This window comes from Micropterus salmoides, unplaced genomic scaffold, assembly GCF_014851395.1.
Source record: "Micropterus salmoides isolate LMB-PRFRI ecotype aquatic unplaced genomic scaffold, ASM1485139v1 Ms_hic_scaffold_114, whole genome shotgun sequence".
NCBI classification, from domain to species: Eukaryota; Metazoa; Chordata; class Actinopteri; order Centrarchiformes; family Centrarchidae; genus Micropterus; species Micropterus salmoides.
This window is the reverse complement of record NW_024040197.1, coordinates 4,395-23,509: the sequence shown is the minus strand read 5'-3', so window position 1 is coordinate 23,509 and position 19,115 is coordinate 4,395. Positions and strand designations below refer to the sequence as shown.

Here is a 19,115-nt window from a genome sequence, read left to right as displayed (position 1 = left end):
AGAAGAAGGCTGCAGTGATATGTGGCAATCCCAAGCAACAGCAACATCAAGAAGAAGGGACACGAGAAGCTTGAGAAATGGGCTGAAAGAGTAGCTAGAAAAGATGTGGAAAGCAAGAGCAACAGTCGTGCCAGTGGTAATCAGAGCATTAGGGGCTGTGACCCCCAAACCAGGAGAGTGGCTACAGCAGATTACAGGTAAAACATCTGAGGTCTTTGTCCAGAAGAGTACAGTTGTAGTAACAGCTAAAATACTACGCAGAACCCTCAAACTCCCAGGTCTGTGGTAGAGGACCTGAGCTTGAGGATGACACATACCACCCCGCAAGGGGTGAGAGGGGCATTTTTATATATATATATATGTACTTATATATATATTTAAAATATCCTATATATAAACTTATATATATATATTTAAAATATCATATATATATATATATATATTCAATCATTCAATTTCACAGATTAAGTCATTTATAAAATATCTAAGCAGTAAAACAGTACACTACTGAAAATGCAACCTCCATAGTGAAAAGAACTAGATTATGTTGGCCTAAACTGGACTTCTGTGTGTAGGTTAACACTTCAGATCACACTGAGAAATAATGACTTTGTCAGAAATATGAAAAGTAAAGACTCTTCACTCACCTCAGGCAGAGTTTTCACCAGGCAGTAACATGTTCTTTCTTCACACATTCTCACCTGTCTGTCTTCTACCACCAAGTCCACCACTCATGTCGGAAAAATTGAGAGGAGACAGGGTGAGTTTTAATCTTCCCATACTGCAGAGAAAGCCATATGCAGGGTGTTTATGAACTTCAGTGGTGTTTTTACACAATATGTCGGAATGTTTTGTCTCTATGGCAACCATTTTGTGTACATCCACATAAACCTGCTGAAAAAGTCAGATTACATTGAGTATTTTTGTATCCTAAAGATTTCCTGTTTACTCCCTAAACATCTATACGACAGGGACTCAGAGACCATCAACATCTAAGGTAGGCTGTTTTTTACAGGATATCTTTTTGAGTTTCCAGGACACATTCAATATTTCAGTTTAAGTTAAGTTAGCTAGTTCTATCCACAGTGACAAAGGTTTACTGGCAAATATAAATTAGTGTGGTAAGTGTGAGAAATGTTTATCCACTTCCTATTGAAGATCTGTGTTTATTGTTAGCTATTTTACACTCAATACACCACTTTACATGGAGCTTCTGATTAAGACACAGTTGCTACAACTGCATAAAAGGTTAATGAATGATAGAAAAGCTTGTTGCTTTGTGTTGCTCACAATGAGGCAACAGATGCAGCGGGAGGCCACCCCACTGCAGGGTATCCAGTGACAGCACTGGCTTAACGTTAGGCATATGAACTGTCAAGGGCTGCAGAACAGAGAGATGAAAGGTATAGAGGGAGAGAGACACACACAAAGCCAGGGAAAGTCACAGGCACTTTTGTCTCACTGACTGAGAGGAATGACAAGGAGAGGAGAGGGACTAAAATGAGAAAGTCACACAGACGTTGCCTTAGTATTTGATGGAAGTAAGATATACAGATAGAAAGGAGAGGGAGGATGCAGTGTGAGAGGATGGGAGAACTTTGTGCAGAGTGAAGACCCTGACTTCTCTTTAATTCTCTCTCATGCTGAGTTTGAAAAAGTAGCATTTCAACAGTGAGCTCAGGTATAAGCTGGGATATATCTCTGAGTTGACATTTGTAGTCACTATTTCCTGTATATTTTTGTGATATGCTGCGTCTTTAAAAACCATGTTTGAAATATTACAATATAGAAGATGACAACAAAAAAATAAAATAAAATAATGTGCTTTAAATTGACCTAAATTCAACATTTTCTTCCTTCTAACACTATGATGACGTATATTCAGCCTTGCATAAAACACAAGCCTTTAATACAGTTGTAGTAGCCACATACTCTTCCCAGAATTGTATGATGATTCCACACAAGTTGGATGATCAACAACAAGGGATTAAGAGGCTATAATGATTGTGTGCAGGGCGGGATGAAGAAAAGCAAGGCCCCCTCCTCCAGGAGAGCTGAAATCCAGCAACTGTATCAATGCTACACCTCAGGCCATACAACTTTGCCAGCCTGTGCCCTCCTCAGGTTCCTCCACAAGGAGCAGATGGAGCTCACAGCAAATGAGGAGACAGCAGAGAGTCTGATTGATAGATATGAGATTGAAGAGACAGGTAAGTGAAGGTAGAGCTGTGTCATTACAATGGGTAAAAAAAAAATGAATTAAGGACTAAGGCTTATTCACGAATGATGCTAATTTAGTTAGAACAGAAGTTAAGGCCTTAGCTCCAGTGGTGTCTGGCTGAAAAAGTAATTTGCTGTAAGACCAGAAGCAAGATGTTGAAATGACATAAGGAAAATGCAAGAGTCAGGCACGTCGGTGGACTAGTAGACCAGATGTCTATGGCCTAGTGCCCAGCTGGCTAATTCACAGCATCACAAACAGCAAAACAGGAAAAACAACAGAAGACTGTAGTCTATGACAACTAGTCTGTGCTGCAGCTTAATTGAATACCTCACTTTTTACACTTTATGGTATAGTCTTTGAGTAAGACAGGGTTTTGAGAAGCAGTTTGTAGCCTTTCTAGTACAGCTATACTATACTATATATATAGCCTATACTATTTTTTGGATACTTGTTGAATTCATCCAAATTTTAACCAGAACTAAACTGCTGAATGTGAAAGCAGGTCCACAAGGTGTAATCTGTAGATTCAGCCTACCATTAGCAGCACAGAGGACATTTTGACAGCAGAAATGGTGCAGGTGAAACAAATTTAGTTAATGATGGCTCAGTTCCACCAAGTGTCCCAGTAAGCCATGAGAGTGAGCCAGCATGAACAATATCAGGACCTTGGAACTAGGAATGCAGTTGTTTTTAATGTTATTACTTACACCCAGGGCTTGACATTAACACCCGCCAACCCGCCAAATGCAGGTGGATTTTGGCCGTGGCGGGTAACACAGTCACTACCACTAGCCACTTTGGCATGTTGAAAATTTGTAGTCTGGTCAAAAGCATAGGTCAAAAAACATAAATAATAGATGAATTGTCTAAGATTCTCAGTCATCCAGGTCATAGTATCCAAACCTTCGTAACCTTCGTTGGATAATAGATGAATTGCAATATGACACTACGACACTACAACTCCCATGAGTACTACCTACACATAGTGTTTGCTCATTGGTCCATTAGTGAAGCCTACTGTCTTGCATGCTACTGACCAACGACACTGTCAACAAGAAGACGCTGTGGAGAATAAATCCGCGGACTGGCCGTCAGACCGAGGGCATAGTAGCCGACCAGTGTGGAGAAAATATGCACAGCAGAATGAGAGAAAGAGAAAAGGCAGGAGGAAAGTGCCCTTAAATGCTGTAAAATTACAGATACATTCATGATTAAGGGACGTGGCGTTATTACTTGCAGGGTTGCCCTTATATCACATTAAATTGTCCTATCACAACTACCTTTCCAGAGTTGATTATTAAAATATAGAACTATGTTTCAATAAAAGTCGTCATGCCATATGAAAGCAAAATCCATCCATCCATCTTCATCCGCTTATCTGGGATCAGGTCGCGGGGTGAAAGCAAAATGAAAAAATTAAAAAAGACCTGTATACTTGTTTCGTATCTCTACCTTATCAGAGCTAATGATAATATTAGTACATTTTAGCACACCATTGTAAACTTTAATTGTATAAAATATAATTTCCCATAAACTAAAATTTGGCTTGTGAACATGCTGTGTGGCTAGTAACTTTGGAAAACCACTAGCCACATTGGCTGGTGCGCAACAAGTTATTGTCAAGCCCTGCTTACACCGGTGCTTTTCCTGCTATGACAAGCCAAAATGTTTGATGTGGAAAACGGTCTGCATTAAGCTAGGTGATAAGATGTTTCTCACAGTAGTGTTTCTTTAGAACTGTAGTAGACTTCTATCTTCTAATTTGTATGTATGCAATCTGGTACTTTTTAATCAAAGAACCAGATTCATTTCAATGAAGCTGCTCATCTTTTGAACTGATTATTCATTTTTAAAGCCACTTTAATGTTGACGTACAATTTTAGTGTAGTTGTGTCCTTCAGTATCACTAAATCATAATCCATTCCATTTACAAATAAAATTAGTCACTCAGTAAGCTTTACCAAGTAGCTACATTTCGTGGAAGGTAGTTTCTAGTAGTAGCATGGCTCTAGAGATTGGTCTTTTGGTCAATGCTCCACTTTGTTCCTGACTGAAATAACTATTGGTTAGATTGCCATGATATTTTGTACAGACAGTCACCATGGAAGAATTCTAACTGACAAGCTAAACTAAGATGGTGCATATGGTAAACATCATACCTGCCAAACATTATTACACCTCCCATTATACCTGCTAAACATAGCATGTTAGCATTATTATAATTGTGTTATTGTGAAATTAGAATTTCACTCAGAGCGCTATTTGTACTGCCTAACTACGTCCTCACAGAGCTGCTAGCATGGCTGTAGACTCTTAGTCTTGTTATTCATTTGATTAGTTTTAATATGACACTATGAACAGAAATTTTGCCTAAGCTAGCAGGTGTTGTCCTCTTTTTAAACTTTTATTTTGCTGCTTTGTTAGTTTTGACTGTCACTGAGTTTTACTCTGCCCCTTCCTCATCTTCCAGCCAGAGAAAACAGGTATATGACGTTTGAAGGATTCCTTAGGTACATGGAGTCCAAAGACTGCAGCGTGTTCGACCTGGCCCACGCATCTGTCTACCAAGACATGGACCAGCCTCTCACCAGTTACTTCATCTCCTCATCACACAACACCTACCTGACTGGAGACCAGCTAGTAGGACAGAGCCACCTGGATGCCTATGTTTGGTAGGGAAGTACAGTTTACAGAATGTGTTCTTTTTCATGATGCAGCACTTTAGAAAACCAGTTCCCTACATGACTTATATCTGTAACCTGTATGCGATACAGTATAGGCTATATAATTGCATATACACAGGTTAAATTATATTTGCTATAAGCCACCATTAAATCGTGTCCATTTCATTAGTCTGATATGGCCAATTTAAATGTCCCTCAATACACTCTTTCTTAAGTCTCTCCTCCATACCAATGTATGTGTCATTCTCTCTTTTTCCTCTCATTTCATTGACCCACTCATGTGCTGAGGCAGACTGTGAATTTTCTGTGGTCCCTTTATGGAGTAATGGAGGTGATTAGAAAAGGGGCTGATGGCAGCAGAAGTCCAGTATTTATGGTCCCTGTGAAAGTGCTGAGCGGCCTAGCCAGCTGGTAGAGAGGAACCCTCTAAACCAGCGGCCTGGAAGCTCTGGTTTACTTAGATAATGAAAGAATCATCTATAGAGGAGAACATGAGTAGAAGGTGGATTTTTATAACTCCCACTATCTCACAGGTGGGAGAGAGAAGAAAAGAAAATGACTAAATGTATTTCTTGGGGAAGAAATACTAGATTTACAAGAGCCTATATGTTGTGAAAGAAGGAACTGGCAAAGAATGGTGAAATTTGAAGATGCAGTTGACTGATTATAATTAATCACTGAAATGTTTAATTGTCTATGATTAAACTGTTTTAGCTTTACATTACCACTTACATGGTAACTTAACTGTGTTTTGTGGGAATAATGAACAGAACTGACATACCACATTCAAAGTGGTGTGACATTATTGTCTAATTGTGTCCTGTTGGCGTAGAGGTCATTGCTAGCTTAGCATAAAGACTAGAAGTAGGGAGAAACAGCTAGCCTGGCCCTGTCAGAGTTCCAAAATACACTTAGCAGCACATTTAAAGGCCACACACGAACTCACTGTATATTGTGTGTTTATATCATGCACAAGTAAAGTAGAACAACTAAAAGTATTTATGCTAAACTAAGCCAATCGCTTCCCAGCTCTAGTTCTGTTCCAGACAACATGATCAAACTCATTCTGTACCTTGTAACCACATGTTCTGGATTTAATATAATATTTGTTACAATTAAAAATATAATAAAAAAATAATAATTTAAAAGATAACCAAACTGCCAAAATAATAATAAAATAGAAACTAGATAGAAATGATGATGTGCTGAAGATCCATCAGTCATCCATTCTCTGAAATGCAGGAGGCAATTCGAATGCGACTTGCAATACAAATTTTTTTTTTCACTCACAATAGTAGTGGGGTTACAAAGCACAACTTAGAGCAAGACAGTAATTATGGCATTTCTGTGACTAGAGGAAAACATAGCAGGAAACTGAAGTGAAAGAACAACATACATGGACTCCAACTGTTGAAGAAACACACGACAGGCGCATATTTATGTGTGCCATCATTTAAATGAAAAACAGCTATAAATTGTTCGATTTCCCAAAAGGCAGAACCATTCCAGATTTGAAATGTCTGAAGTGAAAAGGTGATAAAACTTTGCATCAGGGTTGCACGAAAACATATCATTGCCACCCCTGCTGTGAAAATGATTTTTGTCCACAACCGACAGAATGCCATATATGTTAACACTAAAACACATTCTGTACTGTATAAATCTGAACATATTTTTTAATATAAAGAAAACCATTTTCTGTGCCTTGTCACAGCTCAGTGTGTGTTCATGTGTCTCCGTTTATTTGCATGTGCTTGTGTATGTGTGCGTTTGTGTGGCACAGTGCTCTTAGGAAAGGCTGTCGCTGTCTGGAGATTGACTGCTGGGATGGGCCAGACATGGAGCCTGTAGTCTACCATGGCTACACCCTGACCACCAAGATACTCTTTAAGGACGTTATCACCACTGTAGAGCAACATGCCTTTGAGGTAACAGCAAATAGTATATTACATGCCATATATTTTCAGGAGTGGTGCACCAGTCATCTAACTCAGCGTTCACGCTCACCTCCGTAAGCTCCAGGAGTCCCTACGTAGCTGCATTTGCTCTAATTAATAGCTTCTCTGATAGTAATGTTTTGCTTGCAAGTTGTCTTTGATTCAGGCAGTTTAGGCCATTCTCTGTGATGTGTCTGGAGATGTAGAGCCCCCAGAGAGAATCGCATATCCAGGTTGATGATAATTGTTGAAAATAGGGATTTAATTGTGATTTTTAAAATGTGATTATTTCTCAACAGGTGTCTGCTTACCCCGTGATCCTGTCATTAGAAAACCATTGCTCCCAAGAGCAGCAGGTGGTCATGGCCCAGTATCTCATCTCTATCCTGGGGGACAAGCTGCTGAGAACTCCCTTGGATCACCCAACAACTGGAGACCTCCCAAGCCCAAATGTAAGACTTGAAAAAGAGAGAGCTTGGCTATCTGAGTGGTAAATCATAAGCAGAATCTGTGTTTAATGTTAGAGCTGCTAGCGCAGGCAGAGGGATGATAGCGTTTGTATACATAAATCCTCATCGTCTGTCATAGCGACGCAAAATAAGTAGGAAATGAGACCTTTTCAGCGTCACAGAGGGCCTCATTAGCCTCTTTCTGAGGCTTTCTGTGCCTCTCTCCTTCACTGGTAAGCAGGGGTAGCAGGACGTCTGCATTTGCAAGCCTCTTTAATCTCTGAGAGATTCAAAAAATCTAATGTGATGTAGTTGATCCTGAGAAGTGTCCATCATTTTAAATGTGCTGAGGCACTTGAGCTGATTGCTCATTTAGATTAACCTGTTTGGGTTCAGACTACTCCTCTGAAAGCATCTGCCTCAACCCATGACTGAGTGGCCAGCCTGAAAGATGCTGGCAGTGTCACTCCAGTCTATTGAATATGACGAGAAGGATGAAGGATTTTTTCTCCGTGTGCTTTCTCACCGGAATTTCTTTGCTGGCTCTGACTTGTACGGCTTTAGAATGTACTGCAAAAAGCATGAGTTGTGTTTTAGTGTGCATATAAAATTTTCTTCCCCATATTGTTTTTTTATCTTTATGACTCAGGAAGTAGGGGCTTACACAGGAGCCTCAGCACTATGTACTCAGCACTCATGACTATTAAATGCTCAGCAACTTGAACACTAAATCAGTGTTTATGTGTCACATTCATGCAGCAGTTCACACCACATGTTACCATCCAGTTAGGAAAGCAAAACCATTATGCAATACTCTTTAAGATAACTTTTCATTATCTTAAACTCCACTCTGACCAACGTTTTCATCAAAGCCAGAAAGAATGGAAAACCTAATGGTCTTCCCTCTGTTTTTTCCAGCAGTGTTATTGTAGGATTAGAAATAAGATGTAGTTCATTAACAATTTATTACTCTACTTTATTCTATTCATACCATAAACATGTGCAAAATTATCTGTGTGAACCCTCATATGATATCCTAAGTTAATTCAACTTAAGTAAAGCCTCTGTTTTAGCTCTCCAGACTATCATATTGTATAACAGCAATGAAAAATGAAAGAGTGCAGTGCCAAAGAAAGAGCTACATCTTATAATGTTCATACTATATGGATTCACACAGGTTGTTAATGTTAGGAGATCTGTAATTACTTTGCATATTCTGCCTGCGCATACAGTATGTGAAGCTGATAGAGTGACTTCCTGCTGTGTTGTTTCCCATGGAGCTGCTTCCAAGTCCAGACCATAATGTTTTTTTACTTTTGGCATAGGCCTAGTGCCTCATCTGCATAAAGAGCCCTATAGATTAGCAGCCAAGACGGTGAAATGTAGCAGCAGATTTGTGATTGAGTGATTTGGTACACCTGCAGCTTTTTGCTTCTTTATCCTACTAAACCTGGATGTGTTTATGCACTGGTGTGGATGTGGCTACTGTGTGACTCTTTATCTTTTTGACAAATCAGAGAGGGGGCGGTTCGTGCAAAGCAGGTGTTTTGATGTTTGTGTCCTTAGTTTGAGGATGCAGGAACAGAGTTTGTTTGACTGATGCATCTGTGTGATGGTTTTATGAATGCGGGGGTGAATGTACTTGCTCATTATTAAGGTACCTTTGCATTTTACTCATGCTGTATGTGTTTTTGTGGGGATGTCAGGACCTGAAATATAAGATCCTCATCAAGAATAAAAAGCTAAAGCCTCAGATTAAGATGGACACAGCAGGGACAGAGGCAGAGGAGAGTGTAGATGAGGGAGAGGATGAAGAGGATGATGATGAGGAGGAGGAGGATCATCAAAGCAAAGCAACGTTCTGGGCTTCCAGAAAGGCAGGGTCAAAGATAAAAGTAAGTCAATGAGATTTAAGAACATAGAGATACGTATAGATATGGTTGAATGTACACTGCAACACTGCAACCAATAAGGTGATGGGACCAAAAGGTAAAACTTTATAATAATAATAATAATAATCTTTATTTTTAGAGCACTTTTCAAAAACAAGTTACAAAGTGCTTTAACAAGTGTAAAGACAATAATACCCAAGAGACAATAATACAAAAACAATACAAGATAAAAGCATGAAAACATTGAAAAGACTAAAATACACGTTTAAGATAAATATAAAATTAGTAAAATAGAATAAAATAAAAGGATAAAATAAAGTCAAATATGATCGGGAAAGGCTCTCCTATAAAAGTATGTTTTAAGAAGGGACTTAAAAGAGTTCACTGACTCAGCTGACCTGATTTCCTCGGGCAGAGCTTCGGGGCCCTGACAGCAAACGCTCTGTCCCCTTTAGTTTTCAGTCGAGACTCTGGAACAGACAGCAGACCTCTACCCGAGGATCTCAAGGTACGTGCTGGTGTGTATGGGACTAAAAGTTCAGAAATATAACAAGGCGAGAGGCCATGAAGAGCTTTAAAAGTAATCAATAGAATTTTAAAGCAATTCTAAAACATACTGGGAGCCAGTGTAATGAAGCTAAAATAGGAGTAATGTGGTCATATTTCTTTGTTCTGGTTAAAAGCCTGGCAGCTGAGTTCTGGACAGTCTGCAGTCGATCAACAGATTTTTGGGTTAAACAGGTGAAAAGGCTGTTGCAATAATCCAGGCGTGATGAGATGAAGGCGTGTAAAATGGTCTCGGTGTCCTTAAAAGTTAACATAGATCGAATTTTTGCTATATTTCGAAGTTGATAAAAACATGATTGAACAAGCTTTATGGTATGCTGCTCAAAATTTAAATTACTATCAAACCGAACACCAAGGTTCTTTGCAACAGGCTTAATGTGATTTACTAGGGAACCAGCAGATGGCAGTATTTGATTTGCCATCTGCTGGGACCCAATGACCAGGATTTCTGTTTTTCGGAGTTCAGCTGGAGGAAATTATTTGACATCCATTTTTTAACTTCACAAAGGCAGTTGTTAAGTGAACTCAGCATTCCAGGGTCTGTGGATCTGACGGGAAAGTATATTTGTTAGTCTTGTATACTTTGGAATTTCAACCCTATTTGCTGCAATTTGGTGAATGCTGTATTTTGTTTATCTTCCCCTTTACCCTAAATCTAACGAGTAGAAGAAGAAGGTGGTGGTGGTGGCAGAGGCTTTATCTGACCTGGTCATATACACTAGGTCTGTCAAGTTCATCAGCTTCAGTCATTCCCAGGACAATCAGAACTACTATGAGAACACATCTATGGCAGAGAAGAAAGCTCGCAAGCTGGCCAAAGCCTCAGGTGAAATGTTATATATGGAGTTGACACTATGGGAAGAGAAAAGGGAAGCCTGTTTATGAAGCAATAAGGAATGTGTAAAATTATTGCAAATATTACAAAATATCATTCTGATGAGCCCAGCAGATTCACATGATTTATAAGCACATTGAGCTCAAGTCTCTGTAGGTCCTCTTTGGACGAAAAATGCAATTATGCCTGGTGTCATAAACCTCCATAATAGCGAAAGCATATTGAACATGACATATACGACATAGGGGAGTGCTTTTGAGGGAATAAAGCACAGCAGCATAAGCCCAGAAAAGAGCCTTCTGCTATCACTGTTGGGGAAGTGGAAAGAGCCCACAGAGGTTCGAATCAACTGATAATCAGTTAAGCTGCCATTGCTCTGCTGTGTGACGGTATATTGGAGAAACGGAGTGATGTACAGAAATGAAATCTGCCCCTGCTGAGGAGGGATGACAATTTCCAGACACACAGCTACATTATGAGCTGGTTGGCTTGGTTGGCAGGGGCCATGAAAAGTCTTGGCTACACTGGAGCTGTAAAATCCCAGTAGTCTCTTGTTATCATCAAGCCCTGCAGGGAAACTACACAGCTATGATTCAATAACGCACAGACTGAAGCTGTGAATCCAGAATGAGGAATATGATACAGGCATCGAAACATGATCAGGACAAACCATTTCCACCTTCTGACCTTCAAGTATTCTCTAAAAATGAGCATTTGACAGTAAGCTAAAATAGCAATTAAATGGGTGTTTTTTACCTGTAGGATCCTATGCCCCTGTGGATAAACCTTAATGCTTTCCTGTATCATTGCATCACATAGCCATTGTGACTAAATCAGATAGATGAAAATGTACAGGATCACAGGAATGACATCTGTGACGTCTGAATCGGTGGACATTCTCATTAATGAGTCCGAGGAGACGTTTGACCTTTGAGTGTTGTGCCTTCTCTCTCCCAGGTGCAAATTTTGTTCAGCATAACCAGAAGTTCCTCAGTAGGATTTACCCTGCAGGCTCAAGGACATCTTCGTCCAACTACAATCCTCAGGAGTTTTGGAATGTCGGCTCGCAGCTCGGTGAGTCGGAGAGAGCCAGTATATGCATGTCCAAAATAGGAGAAAGATCTCATGACATGGTCTGTGTTATCTAATAAGAAGTTATGGAGTCATGGAAGTGTTTACAAAGCAATCTATTATTTGGACCAATCTAATAAATACAGTAATTTAAAAAAATATTTTACGTTAATGTTTTTTTTTTTTTACATTAATGAATGAATACATCAATAAATTAGTTAAATTATTTGGCTTTTATTTATTTATTTATTTTATTTTATTTATTATTATTATATAAAATGTAAAACAAAAAAGGATTATTAAAAAATAACAACAACATGTTAAAGTAAGAAGTCGGAAGTTATAAGTACTTTGTTGCCAACTACGTTTACTTGTCTGAGTCTCAGCTTGATTTTTTTTTTTTTTTTTGTGCAGTTATCATTTCTTTAGTCAGCCCTATACTCATAGGGCTTGACTCCATATCACATACCTGAGAGTAACTCTGCTTCAAAGAAACATTCATAATCTTAATACCCCCAAGGCTCCTGGTAATGTGTGATTACCCATGAACTTAAAGTCACAACACTGATCTGTCTGGCACCATCTTGGCCAGTGTTCCTGTCACTCTGCCTGACTTTGCACATCCTCTTCATCCGCCTCCATCACTCAGTCAGCCAGCCATTGATTCTGACATGAAGCCCTGCTGATGGCTGAACAGACTGTTATTGTACTTCGGTGGAAGCTGTGCAGATGGTGATCGGCACTTTTCACAGTTGCAGGAGACTGCAGTACAAAGCAACAGCCTGGACGGATCAATTACAGTTAGATGAGCAGTACATTCACAGGCATCCTGTGACATACACAAAGTACATATAAAGATGCAGAAGGATGTGTAGCAATGTGTTGGTTAAGACAAAATTAAAGGTGTTTTTTGTGCATATTTATGTATGTTATTGTAGACTCAGTGTTTACATTTCAACCCCCAGAGACATAGCTCAACCCTGTCAGTAGGATCTGCTGCTTTCTGAAATCTATAGTCACTGACGACACAGAAGACATGGTGTATGCACTACACATGCCAACACAGAGCTCTGCACTGCAGTAAACCTACTACAGATCCACTTAGTGGAAGCACAGTTGGTGATTTTGAATGTGTCCCTGATGCAATGTTCGCTATTGTTGCGGAAACATTTCAAGTCATTGTATAATTTAGCTCCCTCCTGCAGAATGAACAAGAGCCTTAGAAAACAGGAGATCATCTCATGCTCATTTTATTTTTAACAAGCTTTAGGCATTTTCAATTTTGTTCCTATACATTTTTCTGCCACTGTGCTCCTCGTTTTTATTGTTCCAACATTGTCCCATGGTGTTTTGCAGTGGCACTCAATTTCCAGTCTCTGGGCTTGCCTATGGACCTTAATGATGGCCGTTTCCAGGACAACGGAGGCTGTGGATACGTCCTGAAGCCAGCAGTGCTCATGTCCAGTCAGAGGAGCTTTGATCCCGGCTGCAGCCAGCACAGCCTCAAACCCACACACCTGCTGCTCAAGGTACAGCTATGGAGCATTGAATGGTGAATAATCCACTCTGGGTGGATTTATGGATTAAGGTGTAATGTTACAGGACGGTGTGTTTGCATGTATGTGGGTGTCTATGCCTCACAATCTAAGGATTGTGTAGCAGAGCCCATCTTGCTCTTTGCCTCCAGATAAATGCTTTCCTGCCAGATGCAGTGAACCAACAATGATGTAAAACCCCCAGAGAGTGTCTCCATTTAATTAGATTATCTCCCTCAGAAAATAAAGTGAAAGGAGAGAGAGGCATGATCTAATGCAATTAGACCTAGGGTTCAATTAATAAATCATCCCCTTTCCATTATTTTAAGCATCTTAGGGGGCAGTAATAGCAACACTTATAATGTACTGTATCTACGTCACATGACGAAGCGGCAAACAAAGTGTAGAACAGTCATACCAAGTCACATCTCTTTAGTGGTGCCATAAGGACGACGGTCCCAAACTAAGTAAGTCCAGCAGATACAACAGACAGTGCTCTTATGCGTAGAACATGAAGATACCCGAGGCTTTGTACTGCAAAGACAATATGTGGAATATCCTGGTATCACATACAGACTTACTGCAGAAGAGGCAGACCAGTGAACACCATCGGTAGCCTATGAATCATAGTTAAATCCCTCTTAAAGGGTCGGTTCCCCCAAATTACACTGAGCTTTAAACTCACTGCATATTACTCTGTGTGTTTTTATATTTTTCAACCAGATCCAGTCAAGAATGTTGGACTTTTTCCTCATTTGAACTTGCAAAGTCAGTATAGCAGCTGTTCTAAATGTAACCAGTTAAACCAGTTAAAGAATTCACATCATCGTCTGTTGCTTTAAAGTCCTATCATACAGTTCCCCCAGTGGTCTGCAATAATATCTAGCCCAGGGCCAGATTGCTTTGATAGCAGAAAAAAAATAAATAAATAAATTGATGGCTGCTGATCCTGAAATAGATCTCAGTCATGACAGCAACAGACTCACATAATCACTTCCTCTTAGGTGATTGTGCTTCCAAAATAAAAGCGTGAGAATGTTTTTTGCAGCAATGCTTCATGCTGTTTATTGAGAGCTTCTACTTTGAAAAGTTCTGAAGGACATTATAAAGAGACTCTGGCTTACTTGACACTTCTCTGAAAAAGCCGTCCGTAAACATGTGATTGAATTTCCCTGAATTTCCTCAGGGAAATGAAAATTAGTGTCCATAGGTTTATGAATGCGGATCAAACGCCGGGACGCACACGCACTGCAGCACATGCTTTATTGCGAGCATGTGAGCATTTGTTTTAAAAGTCTGCCAGATTTTGGGATCGATCATACAACTCCCCCCCTAAGGCATCCCATGCTCTACCCACTGACCTAAACTTACACATGTGTATCCGAGGGCTTGAAATAATTTGACTGAAATTATGTTCTGGCCCACCATGTAACGGCTTGAAAAGAATTTGGCCTGATGTCAGACTTATTGCTGACCCTTGCCCTACTGTGATTCTTGGTATCGCAGTTGTCTGATGAAGAATATAAATCTCGATCAACCAGTTCTTGAGGATGTATAGACTCTCACAAGTTAAACAAAAGTCTCTCTAAACTCTTAATAGAGTATGTACACACATTGTACATCTTCCCATCACAGCGCATGAAATATAAATGTGGTGTGCTATGTTTTTGGGTGCCCTGGGAAAAACCTCAACTTTATTTATTCACATCATCATTCTGTATTATTTGATCACTTCAGGGAAAATCCGGCAATCTTGACTCAGCTCTCAACTCAGTGGGAATCAGAGTCATGAGTAGAATTCAGTGTAGTAACTTAGGATGGGTTGGGTTTTCAATCTTTAAAAAGCAAATTATTCATCTTCTCAGGAAAACAATATTTCCCCTTGAGCTTTCATGAGTCTGTTTAGCATAATACTGTCAACTATAAGCAATGGTCTGTTTTTCAATAGCAAATCTTTATGAACTGATAGCTGCTCCAAACTGCTATCCGTACCCTCACTCAGTATGGACAATTGTAACTGTGAATGAACATAATGTAGGGTGTACTGTGGCGTGACTTTAAGAGAGGAAAGGGACTGTAATTTGGGCCGGACACTGTAAAGCTCCATCAGTGCCAAGCGGGGCATGTCGTGATAAGTACATGCAGGTTTGTCTTTGATCAGAGCCAGGGAAGGGAAGGCTCAGTGTGAGAGGACTGCAGATAAGCCTGCCTCTCTCCAGACTAGTGTAATTACAGCCCTCTTCCTTTCTCTTCTTTTCTCTACTCTTACTGGCTCCCCTGTTTTCACTTCTTTTATATTTACTGTTTATCCCTGATATCAATTACATTTTCATGTGTCTATCCACAGGTGATCAGTGGGTCCAACCTACCTGTTCCCAGGGGTGGCAAAGCTCTGGACCCCTTTGTCAGAGTGGAGATTCATGGGATTGCATCTGACTCGCGCAGAAAAAACACACACACTGTCAAGAACAACTGTAAGTACTGCAAGACAAACTGTTCGTAGTCTTGTTAGGACATCTTAAGACACAGCTTTACTCTCAGCTCTATTTATCAGATTTGGCTTTACTTATATCAATCCAAGACTTATTTTGTCAAACTTAACTTTGAGACGAGAGTCAGCTGAAAGTTTTTAACATACAACATTTTCTAAAACTTACGAATGACGAAAAAGATTAATTTCTGAAATCTTATCAGAGGTTATATGAGTTTTGTTCTCTCTCAATTTGGACACTGTGACGTTGTCTGATCCTTGCATTAAATTGTTTTGGCAACAGCCAAATACTGTAGAACAATGACTCTATATGTATCAAAAGTAAGACTGAAAGGCAGTTCTTACACACAGGTGTCCGAAATACTAACACTGGTTGCTTAATATGCTGATGTTGAGCCAGTATAATGTTAACGATGTTTACCATCTTACTTTAGCATGTTAGCATGCTAAGATTTGCAAATATAACCGCAAATACCAACCTCATAGTGGCACTAAAGGGGATCAAAGTCAGCAGTCATCGACTGAAAACCATGAACATCTGTTCTGTAACTGCATAGGCCTAATATGGGGCAATGTAAACCAAGTTTTTTATGACAGGGGTATTTCCGGTGGTTTCTGTTTTTTTTTCTCTTCCTTTTGAATGCATTTACAGTAAACTAATGTTGGACTTCTGAGGAGAAATGTGCTGATGAGTTTCTTCAAAATATAGAAGTGGATTTCCTTTGAAGAGAAGTCTGTCATGCACTATTGCCATGACTGGAAACATGGATCTGTCACTTCACACAGGATGAAGTGCTACAGTGACTTTAAGCAGCAGTTGGATCCTCACACATTCACAGAACTTCATAAGTATCACAGTACCATATTACCAACATTCATAATGACTAGTGCTAGTTTATTATTGCTATAATGGTAGATATGAAAACGCCTGTTTGGATCTTAAATTTACTGCCTGTAACTTTCATCAGACTTTGACGTAGTGTTGAAATCAACCCTACAGCTATGAGGTTTTTGACTTCAGATTGCACCACAGAACATACAGATTTGATTTTAAGCGTTCATTTTGTTAAATGGGAACATGTAAATTAACTAAATATCAAGACATAACGTTGATGAAATACAACACTGAATTGCAGCTTCTGAGATGAAACAAAGAGGCAGAGAAGGAGAGACAGAGGGTGGGAGAGATATCATGAGTCCTGGAGGGCACAGAGCACTCATGCATGGACATAAATCACAAAATTGTTTCACACTATGAAACAGATAGGGTCAATGGTGAATACAAATGAATGTGGATTTAGATTAAAACTTGGATGTAACAGAGGAACTTGAGAAAATTGTATTGAATCAGAAATGGATTGAGAATTACAGCAGAGATAACTCATTAGTTTTCTATGTGTGTTCTCCTCATTTTTCACTGTAAAATTGTATCCAAAATAAGATTCAGTTTTGTGAAACTGAAATATCTCAACAACAAAACGTCTTCGAGTATCTTCAACCAGTCCAGTTGCCCATGATTTTAACCTTCCTTGGATAACTATGACCTTGATGACTGAGAACCTTCACAGACAATGAATTAAGATGACATTTACAGACTTTTGTTGATTCCCTATTGGTTTCTTACTCTTAAGCTGATGATACACAGAGCAACTTTTGAGAAATCATGCAGGGCAACGTTGCCGTCAATGGTAATGAGTAAAGATTACTACCGTAATCCCCTTCCCCCATCACTCCGCCACCAGCCCCGCACCGCCGCTAGTTCAAAACATAGTCGGGCTTGCTACTGGCAAAATTGCCCAGCAACATTGCTCAAAAAGTTGCCCCGTGTATCATCAGCTTTCTTTGTGTCCTCTGCTGTGAGGGTCCTTTGGCTTCAGAGCACTGTCACTAAAGAAGATCTTTGACTGTGATACTTTAAATATGAGAGCCTCATCAGCATCATCTTGATTATGACATCACAAAAAAAATCTTGCAATCTTGCAGTGGCATGGGGTGGGGTAGCCAAGTAAGAGGGGATGTCCTTTTGGAGGGCAATTATCTAATGTATTGTGCTATTACAGTGCATGGTACAATTTTACAAAATTTAATTGTACTTAGTAATTTGACCCATGTTTTATATAAATAAATATTTTAGAGGCTTTAGCTAAACCTATTAATGCTTATTGCTTCTAATCAGCTGGTTCATTCTGATTACCAATACAGCTCTGAGTCCTCACTGGGATGCTGACATGAACTTCAGCATCAGCTTAACTGAGATCTGCCTCATCCGCTTCTGTGTCCGAGACCAGACTGGGCTCCTCAGCAGTGATTTTGTGGGCCAGTACACCCTGCCCTTCACCAGCCTGAAGAAAGGTGAAATAGTAAAAAGGGGCAGGGTTTTGGGAGTCAGATAAAGAGCTAAATTACATCAGGTGACATTGTGCAACCATCATTGTATTTCCCTTCAGTTAACACTGTCATCATTACTTAAGGTTGGTCTCTGAAGTTTTTAATGGAAATGCTTCCGCATATATATATATATATATATGATGGTGCTCATGTATTTAGCAACTATACATACATTTCTTTTCACAACCCCTTCCTTCTCCACCTCCAGGCTACCGCTGGGTGCCTCTACGGTCCCGAGATGGATGCAGCCTGGATCCAGCCTCCCTCTTTGTCTTTGTTTGGTATTCCTAAAAACAGCTCTCCGTATCAGACTCACACACACACGCCTCACCAACAGATAGAGAAGCGTGGCTGATGCGGCAACAACAACAACAAAAATATATAAATAAATCAAAAGCACCATTTCCTCAGATATAAATACCAGTTTTATTGTCAGAAAATAGATGTGCCTTTTCCCTACTGCCTGCACTGTATGCTACAGAGGAAAAGACAGAAGGTTCCAGTAGGGCTGAAAAGACACTAACGAAGAACAACTCGCATCACTCAAGCAGGGAGAAATGCCTGGAGTAGAATATTATATTCTTATCATAGAATCAATAATTGACGCAAGTGCTATGATTGTGTCAGAGTTAAACACACAAGAGGATCTTACCCACCACAAAAGACAGTTGTTTTTGGATTAATCATCTATTCCAATATGATAGATGTCATTCTTCTATTAGGTCTGAAACTGATTAATGATTAATACTCCATGAATGCTACTATGAAAGAGTAGAAGCCAGCATTTTCTTTCGAGACCCAGTCAGAATAATATAAATAGCATTTACAGAGGTATACATTATTAAACCAAATCCAGTTCGGGGCAGTCTATTTCTATCCTCGTTCATCACTAAATCCTGTGAATGAGGCAGAGGAGAGTATGGGTCAGCGGGCCTGTCAGGAGGAGGATGGCATTAAGATAACATGAAGACCTGCCTTGGCCTGGAAAGAGCATGTGAGCGTGTGAGTATTTGTGTAGGTTTTTTCAGGGGTATTTGTATGG

The 19,115-nt window shown here is 39.7% G+C and overlaps 1 protein-coding gene across 2 annotated transcripts; it reads left to right on the top strand.

The window, feature by feature from the left end:
* Positions 1-424: 424 nt before the first annotated feature.
* Positions 425-18,557, top strand: LOC119898457 (1-phosphatidylinositol 4,5-bisphosphate phosphodiesterase zeta-1-like). 2 transcript variants are annotated; one of them, XM_038712629.1, is made up of 12 exons: positions 426-997; positions 2,015-2,210; positions 4,695-4,896; positions 6,692-6,836; positions 7,145-7,297; positions 9,001-9,189; positions 10,420-10,579; positions 11,546-11,662; positions 13,016-13,188; positions 15,542-15,668; positions 17,888-18,037; positions 18,282-18,557. In XM_038712629.1, the coding sequence occupies exons 2-12, from the start codon at positions 2,021-2,023 to the stop codon at positions 18,362-18,364; spliced, it is 1,689 nt and encodes a 562-aa protein (XP_038568557.1). In that variant the 5' UTR covers positions 426-997; positions 2,015-2,020; the 3' UTR covers positions 18,365-18,557. The 2 variants fall into 2 exon arrangements, with proteins under 2 accessions (XP_038568556.1, XP_038568557.1); XM_038712628.1 differs by having other exon boundaries at positions 425-2,210.
* Positions 18,558-19,115: the final 558 nt, after the last annotated feature.

Coding starts and splice junctions, on each gene's coding strand:
- LOC119898457 (XM_038712628.1), top strand. CDS start 1,970: ATGATCAACAACAAGGGATTAAGAGGCTATAATGATTGTGTGCAGGGC. Junction 4,897..6,691: donor CACCTGGATGCCTATGTTTG/GTAGGGAAGTAC, acceptor TGTGTGGCACAG/TGCTCTTAGGAAAGGCTGTC. Junction 7,298..9,000: donor GAGACCTCCCAAGCCCAAAT/GTAAGACTTGAA, acceptor TGGGGATGTCAG/GACCTGAAATATAAGATCCT.